The following is a 20,153-nucleotide window of genomic DNA, read 5'->3' as shown; positions in this document are numbered from 1 at the left end:
TTCAGGTTGATTATTTCTATAGGATTCCTTTAAAAATTCCTGCTTTATTTTAAGTACAAACTTAATCAACCTGAAAGAAATTAATTCTATATAGCTACAAAGTCTAGGATACTTCAAAATAAGACTTTCTTTTTGCTTCTAAGGAAACACTTTGTAGGCAATTACAAAATAAACCCTGTAATGTTAGATTGCTTTTTACTTTGAAATATTACTGAATCTACTAAGTACGTAGTTTAAGATTTTATGAATAGTTTTAAGGGATTTATAGGTTTGGCCTCGTTTTCAGCCTGTACAGTGATATTCCTTGTCTGTTCTATTTGCCAAGAAAAGAAGTTTCTAGGATGGTTTGTACCTCACAGTCATGAGGGTGGGAATGGAGTACTTTTTAAAATAATGAGGTTTGAAATGTTCTGAATTAAACTGTTCAGTATCTAAACTTCTTGCCATATATTTTATTCTAGTTGATTTTTGTTTGGATCAGATATCTTTTAATAAGACACTAAAATCTAATTTCAGAGCAAACATTCTTCGGACTGTTATAATTAGCTTTATAGACATAGCTCAAAGAAGTAATGATGCCAATCTCCTTTGTAGGCCTGAATTTTCTACTATATCCAGACATTTGGGCTTACCAAAAAATAATAGGGTAGAGAACCAGCAGATGGTGTAATGGTTATGTCTCTGGACTCCCACATAGCTGACCACGGTTTGAGTCCTAGAACTGGTGACTTAAACTCATGCTGGGCACGTGTGCATGCATGCCCAAAATCCCAAGAGGAGAATGGAGGAAGAGGGATTGTGGCATGGCCATCCCCCGGGGGAAGGGGAATTCTCACATTCTGTCTCTTTGTCTCTCTCTGTCTCTCCAGCAAGTGCGCATGCCTTATAGCAAAAATCTTTTTTTTTTTAAATTGTTTTATACTGGTACGAAGATGCATCCACAAAATATTATATAATGGAAGCCAGTAAGTGGAGTGGTGGTTAAGGACTCCCCACATGGCCGACCATGATTCAAGTCCAGGACCTTGAAGGTCATGCTGGGTATGTGTGTGTGCATGCCCAAAACCCCAGGAGGAGAATGGAGAAGGGGTTGCGGTGTAGCCATCCCCCTGGGGGAGTAATTTATCAACTTTACATCTCACTGCTTCTCTCCTTTCTGATAAGTGCACACACTCTATGGCAAAAGTCTTAAAGAATAAGTATATATTATATAATGTAAAAAAGCAAGATACGGGGGCCAGCAGGTGGCATAGTGATTAAGGTACTGGATTCCCACATGGCCGACTGTGGTTCAAGTTCTGGACTCAACGGCTTAAAACTCACACCAGGATGTCCAAAATCCCAAGAGGAGAATGGAGGAGAAGGGATTGTGGTGTGGTCATCTCCCCTAAGGAATGATTTCTCTTTTTCTATCTCTCTGTTTCTCTGGCAAGCACATGCCCTCTAAAAATCTCTAAAAAAATTTTAAAAATACAAGAAAGTACATATGATCTTGTTCTTATTCATTAAACTGACCACTCCTTTGAATGGGGTGTGTGCATAAATCTCTAAGAGAACAGACTGCTAATTTATATAGGTATTTTCTATGTCTTTAATGTTGACTACATTAAGATACATTATTTTATAATTAAAAATATAACATTAATACATATTTATGTTAGTGTGTCAGCTAGAATAGATTATAAAAATTTGCTTAAGCTTAGATAACAGATTTCTTTTTTTTTTTTTTTTAAGAGCAATTTTTGCTATAGGGCGTGTGCTCGCTGGAGAGACAGAGACAGACAGATAGCAAGAAATCACCCCCAAGGGAATGGGCATGCTGCAGTCCCTTCTTCTCAGTTCTCCTCTCTGGATTTTGAACGTGCGTGCACGTGCATCCAGCATGAGTTTCAATCCTCCGGGTCTGGAATCAAACTTCAGTTGACTGTGTGAGAGTCCAGTGATGCAGCCATTATGCCATCTGCTGGTCTCAGATATTACATTTATTTTTATATATAGTATTTATTATAAAAATCTGTTCAATTAGAGATCTTACAGAGAAAGAAATTAAGGCAAATTTAATTTACATAGATAGAAATGAAAGATTTAAGAACTCGAAGGCAAAGAATTTTTCAAAATATTCTGCAGTATGTTAGCTGTAATTTTTCTGTACATGACTTTTTTTTAAGAGAGATTTTTTTGCTGTAGGTCACATGTGCTCACTGGAGAGATGGGGGGTGGGGGATAGGGGGGCAGAATTGCAAAGAAACAATCCCTTTTCCTCCGTTTTCCTCTCAGGATTTTGGTCACACATTCACAGGCACCTGGTGTGTTTCAAGACACCAGATCTGGGACTCAAAATATGGTCACCCACTAGATTTGGTCTCGAACCGTGGTCGGCCAGTCCAGCCTCTCAATCCCCATGTCACCTACTGGTCCCTATACATGGCTTTTATTGGGTTGAAGAAATTCCCTTTTATTCTTGGATTGCTGAGACATTAAAAACCAGTTTGGGGTCAGCAGGTGGTATGGTGGTTAAGTTCTAGACACTCCCACATTGCTGACCACAATTTGAGTCCTGGACCTGGTGGCTTGCTTTCTCACTTTCCCTCTGTCTCTCTATGTGTGTGTTTCTCTGTGGTCAAATTAAAATGGGTGAATGAATAAATAAATTTTTTAATCAATTTGAATTAGTATTGAGTTGCTTTTTTTGCATCTATGTGATGATCATCTGCTTCTCTCCTCTCATCTGCTAAGGTAACGTCCTATATCAATGATGTTTAAAAAAAAATGAAAAAAAGCAATCTGAAATTCCTGAAATAAACTCCATTTGGTCATGATGTACTAACTTTTCACATATTACTGAAGCTGACTTGCTAACATTTTAAAATAATTTTTATGTGCCTGATTCAGAGACATATTACCTCTTTCTTTTTCTTTCTTTCTTTCTTTCCTTTCTTTCTCTTTCTTTCTTTCTTTCTTTCTTTCTTTCTTTCTTTCTTTCTTTCTTTCTTTCTCTCTTTCTTTCTTGGAGAGGTTTTGCTATAGGGTGTGTGCGCTCGCCAAAAAGACAGAGAGAGTCAGAGAGACAGAAAGTGAGAAATCAACCTCCAAGGAGGATGGATATGCCACAGTCCCTTCTCCTCCATTCTCCTCTCGGGATCTTGGGCACACACGCACACGCACCCGGTGTGAGTTTAAGCAACTGGATCCAGGACTCGAACCGCAGTCTACTACATGGGAGTCCAGTGACATAGACATTATGCCAACTGCTGGTCCCCATATTACCTATTTTTAAACATTTCCTTTCTGGGGGCCGGCAGGTGGTGTGGTGGTTAAAGGTGCTGGATTCCCACATGACCGACCATGGTTTGAGTCCTGAATCTGGTGGCTTGCTTTCTCTCTCTCTCTCTCTCTCTGTCCCTCTCTGGTCAAGTTAAAATAAACAAATAAATAAATAAAGTTAAATAAAATAATTTAAAAAAATTTTTTTCTTTATGATGCTTCCCAATAAAATGGATAGGCCAGTGTTCCTTCTTCTCCTTTCAGGAATAATATGTGTACAGCTAGTATTATTTCTTCCCTAAATATTTGAGAGTCTAAAAAGTAGAACCATCTAGGCATGAAGTAGTTTTCTTTGTGTGAAATGTTTAAAGCGTGGATTAAATGACTGTAATAGATGTACTTTTACTGAGAGGATCAGCTTGTCCTTGAGTGCGCGTTGGTGTTTGTGTCTTTTGGGGAATTTGGACATTTTAGCTCAGTGCTTGAATTTTGTGCTGTAAAGTTGTGTATACTGTTTTCTTTAGTATTTTATTAATGTCTAGAGAATCTAACTTCTAGTTTCTTACATTACTGATGTTCTTCTCCTCACTCCTTATAATTCATTTATTTTCATTCTTTTATTCCTTGATCAGTCATGATAAAGCTCTAACGATTTTACTTGTATTTCCAGTAAACCAGGTGTGTAGTTATTGACTGTCTCTATTGTTTGTCTGTTTTGTATTTTTATTATTGTTATTTTCTTTCTTCTCTTTGCTTTAGATTTAATTTGCTCTTCTCTTAAAAATCTCTTAATATGGGAGCTTTATTCACTGCTTTTTACAACTTCCTCTTTTCTGTAATATAAGCATTTAATGCTATTAATTTACCTCAAATCATCATTTTTAGCTGCATGCCACAAATTTTGATATGATGTTTTCATTTTCATTTAATTCAAAGTACATTCTACCTTTTTTAGGTGATTTTTTTCTTTGATTATATTCAAGTATATTTTTAAATTCCAAATATTTAAGGATGCTGCAGACAGTTTTTGATATCAACTTCTAGTTTAACTTTGTTCTATTTAGAGAACAACTTGGAAAATTTTAATGTTTATATTTAATGAGCCTTTGTACATGACCTCAGAATATCGGTAAATATTCTGTGTGCCTGTGACAAGAATGTGTGCTCTAGGGCAGTGAATTAGAGCATTCTACAAATGTCAGGACACATTGGTTGATTTCAATCCATAGGGTTTCTTAATTAGAGAAGAGTGTGGAAATTCCAAACTGTAAATATGGATTTACTTCTCTTTCAGTCCTATTGGCTGAAGTTCTGTTTGTTCCAGTGTTTAACATTTTGGAGTCAGTGCATATACAATTTGCAGTATTATGCTTTCTTAGCATATCTGCTCCTTTGTTCATTATTAAGTGTCCATTTTTAACCAAAATAATACTGCTTGTTCTGATGAGCACTTTGTGGCTATTATCATAGCTACTCCAGCTTCCTTTTGATTAATTATTTGTTTTTGCTTTTGTTTTTGGAGAGATTTTTTGCTTTAGGACGTGTGTGCTCGTCAGAAAGTCACAGAGAGATAGAAAGCGAGAAATCACCCCCCGGGGGGATGGCCACCTTGCTATCCCTTCTCCTCCATTCTCCTCTTGGGATCTTGGGCATGCACGCACATATGTCTGGTGTGAGTTTAAGCCACTGGGTCTGGGACTCGAACTGCAGTCGAGGTCGACTACATGGGAGTCGGGAGTCCAGCAACATGGCCATTATGCCAACTGCTGGTCCCCCTTTTGATTAATTATTAATGTATCTTTTCATCTGTTTCTCTTTTAAGCTATCAAAGTCCATTTCCTATATGCAACATAAAATGAGGTCTTGCTTTTTTAAAATAAAATCTGACAATTTCAGCCTTTGTAATTGAATTACTTATATCATTTTCAGTTCATGTAAATATCAGAATTATTGAGTTGAAATCTGTATTTTTACTATTTCTTGTCTGTTCCACTAGCACCTTGCTCCTCCTCTCCTGTTCACCTGCCTCTGTTACCAGGCTTCCAGGAAAGTCATGACATGTTTTTCTACTTTCCCGACAGCCCAAGAGACTGAGTATATCTTGGTATTGTATTTTACCTCCATGGTTGAGTTATTAGCTATGTCTCTGTTCTTTTTAATCAACATTAAGTATTTTTATTCCTGAATGGAAACTCAGTAGGTAGATTGAAGGATGAGGAAGGTAATTGCAATGTCTAAAACTTAAAAGTTTATAAATTTCAAATAGGACAGCAGCTCCAATATTACAGTGTTTTAGGGATATAAATAGGCAACTTTCCGATGAGCAAATCGGAAAGTCGATAATCGTAATAATGAGTAATTAGAGAAATGGAAACCCAAATAATAATTAATACCTTCTTACAAGTATTAAGCCAAAGAAAATTAAGATATTGGATAGTAGTATCATTATTGTCAGGAAACAGGAAACACAGAAATTCTCATGAACAGGAGAATTGTCTGGACTGCTTGTGGGGGTCCAGATTCTTGGTGGTGTGACGGCTGTTGCAGGTACCGTGCACCATGTTGAGCGCTATTTATTCATATTAGGTGTATATGCCTCACGGTCTAGTAATTCCTCTCTGGGTCTACAGAAAAGAGCTAGCAAATCTCTTTGTGTTGTCAAAATGCATAGTCCTTAGTTATTCAACTCCATGAAGAGGCAGAATGATGACATTTACTGAAAAATTCAGTGAAGAGAGAAATTAGAGATAAGCCAGGTGCCCCTTGCCTGGAGAGTGAACACAGGAGGGGTTCTGCCACATATCAAAGCAACAAGTTATCCACAAAACAACACAGATGGATCTTAAAAACAAAATTCAAAAAGAAAAAAATTACAAAATGGAACGAGATCTACAGCATTTACATAAGTTAAATGTAGGCATGCAAAGGGATTCTACTCCCTTCATCCCTTTCTCTTGAGAACTGATTTTTTTTTTCACACGTTAAAGAAAACTATGATGGTATTCTGGGAATCAGTGGTATCCAGGTTCAAAATGTTTTCTTCTTGCAGATGTTGATGAATGCCAGGCTATCCCAGGGATATGCCAGGGAGGAAACTGCATCAATACAGTGGGCTCTTTCGAATGCAGATGTCCTGCTGGTCACAAGCAGAGTGAAACTACCCAGAAATGTGAAGGTGAGTGTCCCTGCTCTGTAGAACAAGACAAGTGTGACTTGGAAGACATGAAAGAAAACGTGGCTCCATCTGGAATTTTGAAAACTATGGCTCACGTTTATAATTATTTTAATATCAAAGTGTAAGCATAATCTTAGAGTAGCTTTATATTGTTTTGTGTATTATGGCCTTAAGGGGTTTGATGTGGAAAGGGTTCCTTACCTCAGTTCCTGTATTGTAGCGAGAATGGGAATAATCCAGCCACTTATACTGGGCCATGGGGAAGTCGTGACACATTGTTTGCGTAGAAAATAGTGTCATGACTTTCCCAATGACCTAATATTTTTTTCTTAATTAAGTAGTTTTCCATTTCATTTATGAAATTATATCAAAGATTAAAATTGGGAGAGAAAGAAGTCCCAGAGAAACGAAGTATCTTGTGCAACTGTGTTCATAGTTGGTAACACGTCATATATTTAAAAACAAAGCATTGTTTTACTGAATATTGTTACTTTACTAGCCACCAAATCTTTTAAAAAGCATAATAGAATCATGAAAGATTTGGAAATTACTAGCTCAAATGTCCTATACAGAATAACTTGCTCAAATATATTAAAAAAGTAATAATTTTATGGAATATGAAATATGGATTATGACACTGAGCATTCCTCAAACAGAAGTAAATTCAGTTGTTATATTTATCTGTAATCTAAACATTTATCATTGCTACAAAAGTTCTAGAAGCTAGAGTGTATGCATTATAGCTTCAGTGGCCATGGATATTTAGACTACTCTTGCTGCTTTTAGTAGTATTGAAGTATAACGTTTATTTTATTGATTAAATCGATTTCGCTAAGGTGTTTTCTTTTTAAAAAAGAATTATTTTATTTCATTTCTTTTATTATTATCAATATTTTTTTTAATATGACCAGAGAGGTGCAGGGGGTTGGGAGGAGTGAGAAAGCAAGCCACCAGCTTCGGACTTGAACCGTGGTCAGCCATGTGGAATTCCAGTGCCTTTAACCACCATGCCACATCAGCCCCCTCACTATGGTGTCTAAAGACAATAGAGCATATTTTTGTTACATGAGTATTACTATCAATTCGTAGTAAGTCTTTTGTTCTTTTATCAAAAGGCAGTATTTGGGTAGGGAGGATTGTTGGTGCTTCTCTCTGTAAGGGAGAAAATGGGAAAAGGCAAAAATCTGAAGCTAAGAAGGTAAAAGGAACATGAACTGTATTATTAAGCAAGAGGTAGAGTGTGGATACACATGCTGCCGTTTTAATACAAGAAACCATAATCCCATAAACCCATGCCGTATGTATCAGCCTGTATTTTCCATTTGTCCTAGTTCCTTTATAGTCAGCTCCAAATTAATATTTATAATTTCATGCATTTTACATTATTAAAGAGTTCATTTCATTCTCCCCTTAAGGAGTAGGTGATAAACTGTAGTTGGTTATTTTAAAGACCAAATAAATCCTGTGTGAAACTCTTTGTAAGAATGCCCAAGACGTTTATGCTACTTCAATACAATGTTGATAACCAAAATTTGCCTATAGTGGAAAGGTTAAGAAAAACACTTAGAAGACAGGGCATGTTGTCTGAACAACTCAAATTAGTACAGGCATTGGGCCAGAAATTCAGGAATATGCTTAAAGTCTGGATTGTGTTGCGCTGTCTTTGCTTTTTGTAGTTTTGCATTTTGGGAGTGGACTTTATTGCTCAACCTTTTGTCGTTCCTTTTCACGTCTGTAATAATATCCGAACTGGATGTTCTTAGGGACAAAGACAGTATTAGATTATAGATGAGAAGGCACGGCCACTGGCCATTGATTAACCATAGTGGTCGGGGCATTTCCTTTACTCATTGAACAGAATATTTCTTCTTAGTTGGAAATGGAGTGAGCCTTTTCTGCATCACTTTTCATCAGAGCCAAGCCAGAGACTGCAGAAAGACAACACAACTCTTTATTCACCTCTTGTCTATATTCTCAGGAAAGGGGACCATTGATAATGTAGGCACCACCCAGAGCCCTGAATCCAGTTATGTCTTTCCATACTTCCTGCCCAAGCGGCCAGATCCATTTAACCATTGCCCAGAAAGAATGATCTGATTTAATATTTGTGATTGGTGGTGAATAGCAACTTGGAAAAGTACTGATTACAACTTGAAATCAAAAGGTTTTATGAAGCCCTTATTCATGCATAAGTCAGATATGCCTTAACAGTGGCAATTAATAATTTTCTTTGGGCGATATTTTTCCTTTATGTAAAAGAACAAGCAATATTTACTTGTATAAAATTACTCAGTATAATTAATAGTGTAATATATCCAGAAATACTATAAGTTATTACTACATATAGTGACAAGTTTTGAAATGTAGTCAGTTCATGTATAGCTTAGTGTCTGTAAAGATGTTGCCATTAAGTTAATGTTCATTCTAAATAAAAATGTAACCATAAAAATTGCTTTGAACTGACTGTGAAAGGTAAGGCATTTAAATTTCTTACAAAGAAATTAATTATAATACGAAGATCAAAAGTGGTAGGATTGGTAAATTTATTTTAAAATGATGCCCTTGCTGTTTTTACTATAGCATATTTCATATTTGTTCATATAGTAAAAAATATTTTCTAAAGGAACCTTTTTCAGTCTTTAAGTTATCAAATATAATAAGAAACAGGAAAGATAATTCCAGCATTTTGGGTCTGAATAACTGGGAAAATGATGGTGTCCTTAACAACAACAACAAAAAAGGCAACTATAAAATTAGCTTATTAATTCAAAAATATGTTAATTTTTTATTAGTGTTCTCTTTCGTTGATTGCCTCACCTTTTGAATAAGATCTTGAAAACAGAGACTTTCTTGTTTAATTGCTAAAACTATTTCTAGTATACGGCAAGCTCCTGACAAATATATGTGAATTACTTGGGAGTAGGATGTATAGTAAGTTAACTTATTTTACTTAGATGTATAATAATTTAACTTATTTGACTTTGGATTGAATGTCCAAAAAGAAAGTAAAATGCGGGCCAAGACTTAAAATTATATTTGGAGAGAAGATAATGGTTTTCATCAAGGAAATTTTTCCTTCATTTACCTCTTTCTCATTTTCTTAATAATTTGTTTTTGTTCTGTTTGTCATTGAGGGACCAAGAACATAAACCTTAAATGTGATCTTGTGTTTTAAATCTGTGTCATTGTCCCTCTTTGGTCATACACAGGTAATGCTTTTGAGGTCTGCTCTGTTACTGGGTTATCTTCTTTTTATTCTTTTTCTTTTTTTACTTTTTATTGCCAGAAGATGCATGCTCCTGACAGAGAGTGAGAGAAAAAGTACCTTTAAGAGGGTAGTAAGACTGAAATCCTTTTTCCTCCATTTCTCCATCCTGTCCATATTTGGGGCACACACACACACACACACACACACACACACACACACACGTGCCCAGTGTGTTTTTTAAGCTTCCATGTCTGAGATTTGAACTACGGTCAACCATGTGGGATTCGGCTCCCTGTACATAAGATTTTTAACCACTGCACCATTGGGCCATCCCTAGGATGTCTTCTTAAATAATGCCTGAAAGGCTAATTTTGCCAAAATTTTAATTTTAAGCACAAAGAGTACATGCTAAAGTTTATTTTAAAAGGTGGTGGAACAACGTTCATCTCTTAATTTAAGATCCGAAACATATAGTTCAATATCTATCATGCAGGCTTACTGTACTTTCCATCATCGCCTGGGTGAGGTTCTCCTATGAGACTCTTTTTTTCTTCATGGTTAGATGGACCCTATTGTTCAAGTTGTAAAGCCAAATCTAAAGCAGAAAGGAATACACATTTCTGTGTTGTGTGTGTGTGTGTGTGTGTGTGTGTGTACACACGTGCCCATGTTTAACGTTTGAAGGAGAATAGATCTTTCTCCCCGTTAGGTCTGTTAGGGTCCTGAATTTCATAAAAATTCTCATGCTCATTTTAGTCATGTCTTACTCCTCCTGAGCCAGTTGAGCTCCAAAATCTGATTTCCTAAATCTGTCAGACAGTAAGCAAAATGATTCTTTCATGGAATTAAACCATTTCTTTCCATCCAAAGGGAAGGCTGTTTCAGTTATTTAGACTATTCAAACATTCTGCTCATTAAAATTAAGCTAAATATGTTTCATTTAAATAAAGGGAAACAGAACACATCAGTATAATATGAAATGATCCAGTAGAACACTGTCCAGCATTTTTCTCTCTTGGGATAAAATACGTTCATTTTCATTTCAGCTAAAGCAGATGCCAGATGCCCTCGCCTGTCCCCTTCTAGACTATACCTCCTTTAACATCCCTTGAACGAGTTCTGCTCTTTCCTGGCTTACATGGGAGGCAGGAAAAGGGCATTATTGTATTGGAGTGTGTGTTCGAGAGCTGTTGCAGTTTATTCATCAGGATCCTTCAGCTTGGTTTCATTAACAGCATTTTGTTGTTTGAGATTTGTGACAACAAATATATTCATGTGTGCTCGTGAAATTTATAAAACTGGTTGGCAGGGTCTCTGGTTGCTGTTCCAGCTCTACTTTGATAAACTATGGAAAATAAACTTTCTGTGCTAAACTGAAAAGTACTTGCTGTGACTCCTACTACCAAAAGCTTATTACTTTTCAAATAAATAATAAATCCATCAACTATTTCTAAAAGGGAAAAACTGCACATTACAAGGGAGAGTGAAGTAAGGGGATTATTACTATTGAAAACAAGTAAGACTTTTTGGGTTATCAATTTAAAACCATGAAAATGATCATCTTGTGAATCCTTTAAAAAGAAATGTATAGGATTATAGTTAAAACGTATGTGTTCCCTCCCTCTTGAGTAAGAAAACCAAGGTTGCTAACCTCCCTTTTACTGCCATAACTAATAGTTGATTCCTCTGTCATTTATTCCATTGTATTGTAACTCTTTTTGTTGCTGGACTTTGCCAGCAGTGTTTTATGCACCAAAATATCACACTATTAGAAGCTAATATTTCTTGAGCACTTACTGTATTCTAGATGACACATTATTTTCTTAAATCATCACAAGACTATGAGGTTGGTTAGTATCACTAACGGGTTTTACAGATGAAAAGACTGAAGCACAGAGAGGCTAAGTAGCTTTCTCAAGAGTGCACAGGTCAGAAATGGCAGAGCCAGGATAGCAGCGTGTAGATGACCTCCAGAGCTTACTCTTAGTCAGTGCTATGGAACGAGCCGAGGTGGGGGACCAGGCAGCCCAGCCATCACAGGACTGCACTCCGTAGCAGCTGTGTAATCTCGAACAAAGTAATGCCTGTATCTTCACAATAATACCGTTTTTATGAGCATTATCTAAGATAAAGCATTGGACACTTTAGGTCTTTGTCAAAGGGGAATATGGATAGTGAAACAAATGAATTGTCAAACAATTCTCATGTATCATTTCAATGATAGTGTTTAGTACAGTTTCCAATAAATAAGCTCTTTTCTTTTTATTTATATTTTTAGAGAGAGATTATTTTTTTTCTATAGGGTGCATGCTTTTTCCCAGAGAGACAGAAAGTGAGAAATCATCCCTCTGGGGATGGCCATACCACAATCCCTTCTCCTGCCTTCTCCTCTCAGGATTGCAAGCATGCACGCACATGAGCCTGGAGTGAGTTTTAAGCTACCAGAGCTGGGATTTGAACTGTGGCACCTACATGAGAATAACCATTATGCCATCTGCTGGTTCCAGTGAATTCTTTTTTCAAAAAAGTAAAAATTTTAAAAATGTAAAATTTAACTTAGAGGAGCGTATATTTACCCAGTCTGTTGAAAGTTTTAACAAGCAATGAAATGGACCCAAATCTTTCATGGTGATGAGGGAGCCTTGGAACTAAGGGTTACGGTTATTCCTTAATTCTTGACAGGTCTCACCCTGGTTTTACTCCTTCTGCCCAGTTCCACCCAAATTATAGCAGTGGACACAGGAGACTCAGGGGGTTTGATGGGGTCAGAAAATTGTACTTGAATGAATTCAGAAAAATTTTCTCAAATATTGGACATCAATGTTGTTTCCACACTGCCATCGTACACTTGATCCTTTAGAAAAAATAATATCAAGGGACAAAGCATGGTTCCCATGATTCTTGCAGCTGAGTTTCTGCTGAAGATCGCTGAATACCTTGAGAGACCCCAAAACACCTTTCTCAGAGATACAAAGTTAGATGTGTGCTAATGATAGAAAAACCTATTCAGCCTGGACCGGAAGGATTGGATGAACAAGTATTTTGAACCTTGCCACTGGGATTTAAAAGTGTACTCTAAATTGTGCCTCCATTGTGCTTACTACATAATCGCTCACTGAGTTTTCCTTTTGCTAACTAAATAATTGCTGTTTCAGCGTGTAAATTTTTTAAAAATGCAGACCAAAATGAAATAACAAAATAAAATGCTTGTTTTGTAGTAATCATGTATCTTCAGCTTCTGGGAACAATGAAAGAAAGAGAGAAGGAGAGGGTAAGGAGAAGGAGAGAGGGAGGGAGGGAAGTAACTAGAGAGAGACAGAGAAAGAAGCTAACGCAGAACTACCATGATTCGGTGTCTGGCGAAAATGAGTCTGCTCTAAGGAAATATCCTGCTATCGTCAAGGAAAGATGCAACAAACCTGGAAATACAGTACCCAGACCCGGGACTGCATTTCCTGTGAGTGGCTGTTAGTTCCTGGCCTTGTGCATACTTCATTTATTACCAGGCTTTGAAAAATGTACGAAGGACCTTAGAAAATGTTAATGGATGGCTCATTTTTTTTTCTTTGAGAGGTTTTTGCTATAGGGCGTGTGCGCTCACCAGACAGACAGAGAGAGACAGAGAGACAGAAAGCAGGAAATCACCCCCCAGGGGGGATGGTCACGCCGCAATCCCTTCTCCTCCATTCTCCTCTCGGGATCTTGGGCACGCACGCACACGCGCCCGGCGTGAGTTTAAGCCACCGGGTCCGGGACTTGAACTGCGGTTCACTACGTGGGAGTCCAGCGACATAGCCATTACACCAACTGCTGGTCCCTGGATGGCTCATTTATTTTAAATGCAGCCTTGGAAGTAGAGTGTGGCAATTTAATAAAGATATATATATATATATAAACAAAGCTATGATAAGGCTTCACATATCTTCCTTCGTCCTGAGCTAGGAATCTCTCTTTATCTTAATGTAATCCATTCACTTTTTTTTTTTTTTTTTTGGAGAGATTTTCACTGTAGGGCGCGTGTACTCTCCAGACAGACAGAGAGCGACATAGAGACAGAAAGCGAGAAATCATCCCCCAGGGGGAGGTGGTCACGCCGCAATCCCTTCTCCTCCATTCTCCTCTCGGGATCTTGGGCACACACACACACACACACCCGGCGTGAGATTTAAGCCACCGGGTCTGGGATGCGAACCGCGGTCGACTACGTGGGAGTCCAGCGACATAGCCATTACGCTAACTGCTGGTTCCCAATCCATTCACATTTTGATGGAAAGTGTTTCTCATCCATGCATTACCATCACTAGATTTTAGCACAATTAATTCTACTTCAAGGATAATATTGATGGTTTTGAACATTTTAGCTCTAGTCACCTGCACGTCAACCACAAGGCCAAACAAATAATTCCTCCAAGGGTCTGTGTGGTTGTTTTACTTATTTTCAGAAAACAGCTATTTTCAATAGCCCTATTTGAGAGAATACAACATTTAAATCAATAAATAAATTTATAAGTATGCAAAAGTTTCTTGTAATGTTTTAGAGGGATTGTAAAGGAATTGCTGTGTTTTCATGTAAGTGTTGGTGCTCCTGGAAAGTTTTGGTTTCATACTTTACATGTTAATGTGCCTCTTTTGGTTTAATTATGAGAATTAGCTGAGGTATATTTTTGTCCATCTAGCAGCAGCCCACACAGGGCAAAGTTGCAGGTTTGTGGTGTCCAGCATGCCTAAAATTCTGGTGTGTGACAGAGGAGAGTTGGGGTATGTGATCCACAGCTGTGTGCTCTCAGATGTAGTATGGCTTGGTTTAACCAGCTGTAGTTGATGCCAGTCTGAAGCAGAAACATATTCTTCAGCTATAGGTTTTATCTTCCAAATTCTTGGAAATGCTACCAGAACTATGTGACTAAAGCACCCTAATAGTTCTATCACATACAGTTAAAAGAGCTTTTCATTCTGTTCTTCTGTGTAGTAAGGATTCTAGTAAAGACCCGGGACCAGCAGTTAGTGTAATGGCTATGTTGCTGAACTCCCACATAGTCGACCGCGGTTCGTGTCCCAGACCCAGTGGTTTAAACTCATGCTGGGCACGTGTGCGTGCGTGCTCAGGATCCCAAGAGGAGAATGGAGGAGAAGGGATTGTGGCGTGGCCATCCCCCATGGGGGGTGATTTCTCGCTTTCTGTCTCTCTGTCTCTGCCTGTCTGGCGAGCACATGTGCCCTATAGCAAAAAAAAAAAAAACCCTCTCAAAAAAAAAAAAAAAAGAATTATAGTAAAGACCTCATATATAGTAATATTTAAGTATTTGGTATTTTATAAAAAAATAGACATTGTAGGGACCAACAGAAGGTGTAATAGTTATATCACTGGACTTCCACATGATTGACTGCCCAGACCTGGTGGCTTGAAACACGCCAGGCACATATGCTTGTGTGCCCAAAACCCTGAGGGGAGAACGGAGGAGAAGGGATTGCAGTATGCCCCTCCCCCTGGGGGTGGGGTGATTTCTCATTTTCTGTCTATTTTTCCAGCAAGTGCATGTACCTGATAGCAAAATCTCTCTTAAAAATAAATAAGTAAATATAAATAAATAAACTTGTAAAATGGGAGATCATAAAAGTCATATATCCTTTAGTGTTTCAGTTTAACTTTGACCTTCATTTTCCAATCTTTTAATAAGTGGGGGTAGGCTTTCTTCTAGAATACGGTGTCTCAAATGACATCTTGAACCTTCATTGTTGTGTAAACCTCACCCAATAAAGGATCACCCAGTTGATTTCCAGTTTCATTACATTTGAGCAAAGTCCTCCAGGCCCTAGTGACATTCTCTAAGTACAGAACCCTTCTAGGTCAGGGCTTAGTAACTATTGTTGTAACAAGCCAGAGTTGAAATATTTTTGGCTTTTCAGGTTATAATGTCTTTGTCAAAATATGCAACTCTTTCACAGTAATGCAAAAGAAGTCTAGACCACACATATACGAATGACTGAGGCTGTGTTTTAAGGAAACTGTACTCACAAGAACAGGCATGGAGTGTGCTCTGCCAACCCCTGTTCTTGATTTTCACTATCATCCACCTGTTTGGTTGGTCACACCTCTACCTAATTCCACAGCTATTTCTTTAGTGACTAGTTTTATTTTAATGGTTAAAATCTATTAAAATGTTTTAAAGAAAAAACTATAATGAGTGAATCAGAATTGTGTGTTTACAGATGTTATTCCTGAAAATGTTATGGATTAAATGAAGTACATACTTGATATTTTTAAATGAGTATGTAGTTTAAGTCTGCTTTTCCTGTTGCTATAGCTAAATACCACACACTGGGTAATTTATAAAGACTAAAGATTTATTCAGTTTGTGATTCTGGAGGTTGGCAGTCAAACCCCGAGAGAATGCAGGGCATCAAATAGAGAGGGGAAGTATGCATGGCAGCTCTGGTCTCTTTCTTTTCTTAAAAAGCCATTGGTGGGACCAGCAGTTAGCATAATGGCTATGTCGCTGGACTCCCACATAGTCAACCGTGGTTCGAGTCCCGGACCCGGTGGCTTAAACTCACGCTGAGCACATGTGCGTGCGTGCCCAAGATCCCGAGAGGAGAATGAAGGAGAAGGGATTGCGGCGTGGCCATCCTCCCTGGGGGGTGATTTCTCACTTTCTGTCTCTCTGTCTCTCTCTGTCTGTCTGGCGAGTGCACACGCCCTATAGCAAAAACCTCTCCCAAAAAAAAGAAAAAATAAAAAAAGCCACTGGTGTTCAATCATGGGGTCCCCACCCTGATGGCTTAACCCTCATCACCTCCCAAAGATCCTCACCTTTTAATAGCTTGATCAGGTTACATTTTGCCTCCTTATAAAACTATTGTGGAACCAGCAGTTGGCATAATGGCTATGTTGCTGGACTTCCATGTAGCCAACCGCAGTTCAAATCCCAGACCTGGCAGCTTAAACTCAAGCCGCGTGCATGTGCATGTATGCCAAAGATCTCGAGAGGAGAATGGAGGAGAAGGGATTGTGATGTGGCCATCCCCGCTAGGGATTGATTTCTCTCTCTCTCTCTCTCTCTCTCTCTCGCGGGAGTACATGTGCCCTCCTTGTCTGGGCACACCCCCTATAGCAAAAAAAAAAAAAAAAAAAGAAAGAAAGAAAAAGAAAAGAAACGAAACAAAAAACCCTCTCCAAAAAAACAAACAAAAAAAGCTGTTGTAATAACAACCAGATTTCAAAACATGCCTTTAATAGGAACTATTCAAACTACAGCATGTATTAGAGGTTGGTGTTTCAGGGACATAGCCATACATGTGGAGGTGGAGTTTAGGAAATGGCATTGTAAGATTTCTTATTACTACAAAGAGACTTTGAAACATTCATGGGAACAATGGAATTAAAGTATGAAATTATTTTAGTGTAAAAAATGTTGATAGCCATAGTTTTTTATAATATGCATTTTCCATAAACTTTTTGAAGACTCTTCATATTTTCACTATTATGAGAAAACTATTCTGCTTCTAAAAATAAATATTTCCAAACTGAAATTCAAGATCATCATTATATTTGACAGAACATTCCAAAAGGGTAAGAAATGGCCTGCTTAAGATCATAATAAATTTAGATTCATTGTTTTCCTTTCAAGAACTACCTTTCTTGTCTTTCATTGTCACCTCCTACTCTTTCACTCCTTCTTATACTATCACTCTCATCTCTGCTGCTATCTAGGCTAATTGGAAACCTAGCCATTCCTGAAATTAAAAGACAAAATTCTCTCAACTCATTAAAATCATTCCAGGTTGTTCTACTTCTTTGGGCCTGTCTACTTGTAATTTACTTAGGGTATGAATCAACAGATCACTCAAAAAGAAGGGGTGTTGATGGTACTGCAATCAGTATTAGATTTTACTTTTTAAATATAATTTTGAAAGAAAAATGAAAATATAGTTGGCTTTGAACAGCATGGACTTGAACTGTACAGGTTCTTAAATACATGATTTTTTTCCAGTACACATATTGGAAAATACAGTGTAGTACTACAAATGCATTATATCTTTCTTATAATATTTTAAATAACATCTTCCCTTCTTCCACTTACCTTATTGTAAGAATACATCGTATAATACATATGACATACAAAATTTGTCAGTTGACTGTGTTATCATCTGTAGGTGATTAGTAGCTAAGTTTGGGGGGAGGCAAAAGTTACATGTAGACCCAACCATGGTGGTACACACTGCTGAGATGCTGTGTCCTGCAAGCTGGCCCCCTGGGAGACCCAGGTTTGGTTCTTGGTTCTATCTAAAAGCTGGGTGCACCCATTATCCCATTGATGCAGGAGGCCAAAGCAGGAGGACCAGGACCGAGTGTTTGAAGTTAGTTTGGGCAGCACAGACTCTGTTTATGAAAAAAAAAAAAAAAAAAAAAAAAAAGCCATACTGGCATGGAGGTTAAGGAGGCTGTATCCCACATGGCTAACTGCATGGTTTGAGTCCCAGACCTGGTGACTTGAAAAACAGGCTGGGGAGGTATGCAGGTGTGCCCAAAATCGTGAGAGGAGAATGGAGGAGAAGGGATTATGGTGTGGCTATACCCCCTACAAGGTAATTTGTCACTCCCGCCCCCCTCTGTTCCTGGCAAGTACATATCCTATAGCAAACTAAAAAAAATACATAAATAAATAAAGAGCCAGGCATGGTGGTATGTAGTCCCAGCTAGAAGGCTGAGGTGGGGGGGATCATAATGATGAAATCTTGTCTTAAATAAAAGTTCTATGTGGATTTTCAACTACACAGGGGTCATTGCTCCTAACCTTCACATTGTCTGAGGGTCTTCTATATAAGCAAATTTTTTTTCTAAAGTAGTACTATATGGGATCAGCAATTAGCGTAATGGCTGTGTCGTTGAACTCCCATGTAGCCGACAGCAGTTCGAGTCCCGGACCTGTGGCTTAAACTCACGCCAGGCATGTGTGCGTGCGTGCCCAAGATCCCGAGAGGAGAATGGAAGAGAATGGACTGTGGCATGGCCATCCCCCCTGGGGAATGATTTCTCGCTTTCTGTCTCTCTGTCTCTCTCTGTCTTTCTGGCGAGCGCTTGTGCTCTATAGCAAAAATCTCTCCAAAAAAGAAAAAAAAAAAAGTAATAAAGAGATAAGCCAAATATAACAAAAAAGAAAAAAGATATAAACGATTAAAACAATAAATGCACAATGATAAAACACAGAAGAATGCCTTTATAGTCAAAATTTAGAAAATATTTAAGAAAATAATTTATATTTGCTACATAAAAGATTTTAAAAAACAAAAAAAGAAAAAGTTTCGACATGGCAGACATCCAAAGGAAGGTCTAAAGAAAAATGGGCCCAGTTGCTATGATGAAGTAGTAATAAAGTACCCTGAAAGGCTAGAAGCCACATGGCTGGTTTGGGGTTCAAATCCCGAGGCTGGCCTGAAAGCATGCTGAGTGTGCACTCAAGGGCCCAGGATTCTGGGAACTGAGGGGCTGGGGAAAGCAGATCGAGGGTGTATGGTATGTTCTCTCTCCTTTCCTATCTCTCTGTGTGTCGTGCACAAATATGCTTTCTAGCATTAAAAAAAATAAAAAGGAAAGGGAGGGTATTAAGAAAAATGCCAAAGAACAGAAATTATTTGCAGCTCTTATGAAAGACAAAAAAGTAAAGAACCTTGGAAATAGATAAGAAAAAGGTCAATACCTAATAAAAATACCTAGCAAAAAATATTAGTAGGTAATTCATAGAAAAGGAACTTTTATTTTTTAAGTACCAAGTATTATTTACTTGGAAAAAAATATGTCTGAGATTGCTTTCCTGTTTTGTTGGTTTCTAAGCATGGTGGATTTGCAGTCCTTGAAGATATTTTGTAATAGAAAACATTTGAAGTTTGGTACAAAATTCTCATCCAATGCTTTAGTAAAACCATACTGTGAAATTTAGTTGTAGGCTTAGAAAATTAATTCAGCCTAATAAACTCATAGAATACAGCTATTCGTAAATTAGATTATCATAATTTTTCCTCCCACGTGGAATCTTTTCCTTAATTTACCATGGTAGAAAAAATTTTTTTTCATAATTAAATAGTAAAGAAAAACAGGAAGTATAGTATTCTGACATTTGACTGAAATTTGACTTTACATTTTAAAATATTTCTTCTATAACTTTATTTTCCATGTAGAGTCAAGATAGAAAATTGTCCTTTTTTTTTCCACAAAGTTTAACTCTGTGTTTTATATAAATCCTGTATACTCTATTTGTATTGGCTATTTAAATATTAATATTTCTATCTGGATTCAAGAGAGTGACTTTCATGACTAAAGTGCTTTCTAGAATGTGTAACTGGATTTCCACTTGCAGAAAGATGAATCTGAACCCCTACCTCTCACCTTTGACAAAAATCAAGTCAAGGTGCATCAAAGATCTAAATCTAAGACCTCAAACTATAAAACTATTCCTAGAAAGCACTGGGAAACTCTGGGAGACATTGGAGTACGGACAGACTTGTTAA

General features: G+C 37.6%; 1 protein-coding gene across 1 annotated transcript in view; it reads left to right on the top strand.

Moving 5' to 3' along the window:
• FBN2 (fibrillin 2) overlaps positions 1 to 20,153 on the top strand; it is a 279,939-nt gene that overhangs the window by 82,876 nt on the left and 176,910 nt on the right. The window contains 1 exon segment of the mRNA XM_027775292.1: positions 6,314 to 6,439. Coding sequence (XP_027631093.1) covers positions 6,314 to 6,439 — 126 coding nt within the window.

The sequence above is a fragment of the Tupaia chinensis genome, unplaced genomic scaffold, assembly GCF_000334495.1.
Source record: "Tupaia chinensis unplaced genomic scaffold, TupChi_1.0 Scaffold000541_1, whole genome shotgun sequence".
Classification (NCBI taxonomy): Eukaryota; Metazoa; Chordata; class Mammalia; order Scandentia; family Tupaiidae; genus Tupaia; species Tupaia belangeri.
This window is presented reverse-complemented; position numbering and strand designations above follow the sequence as displayed.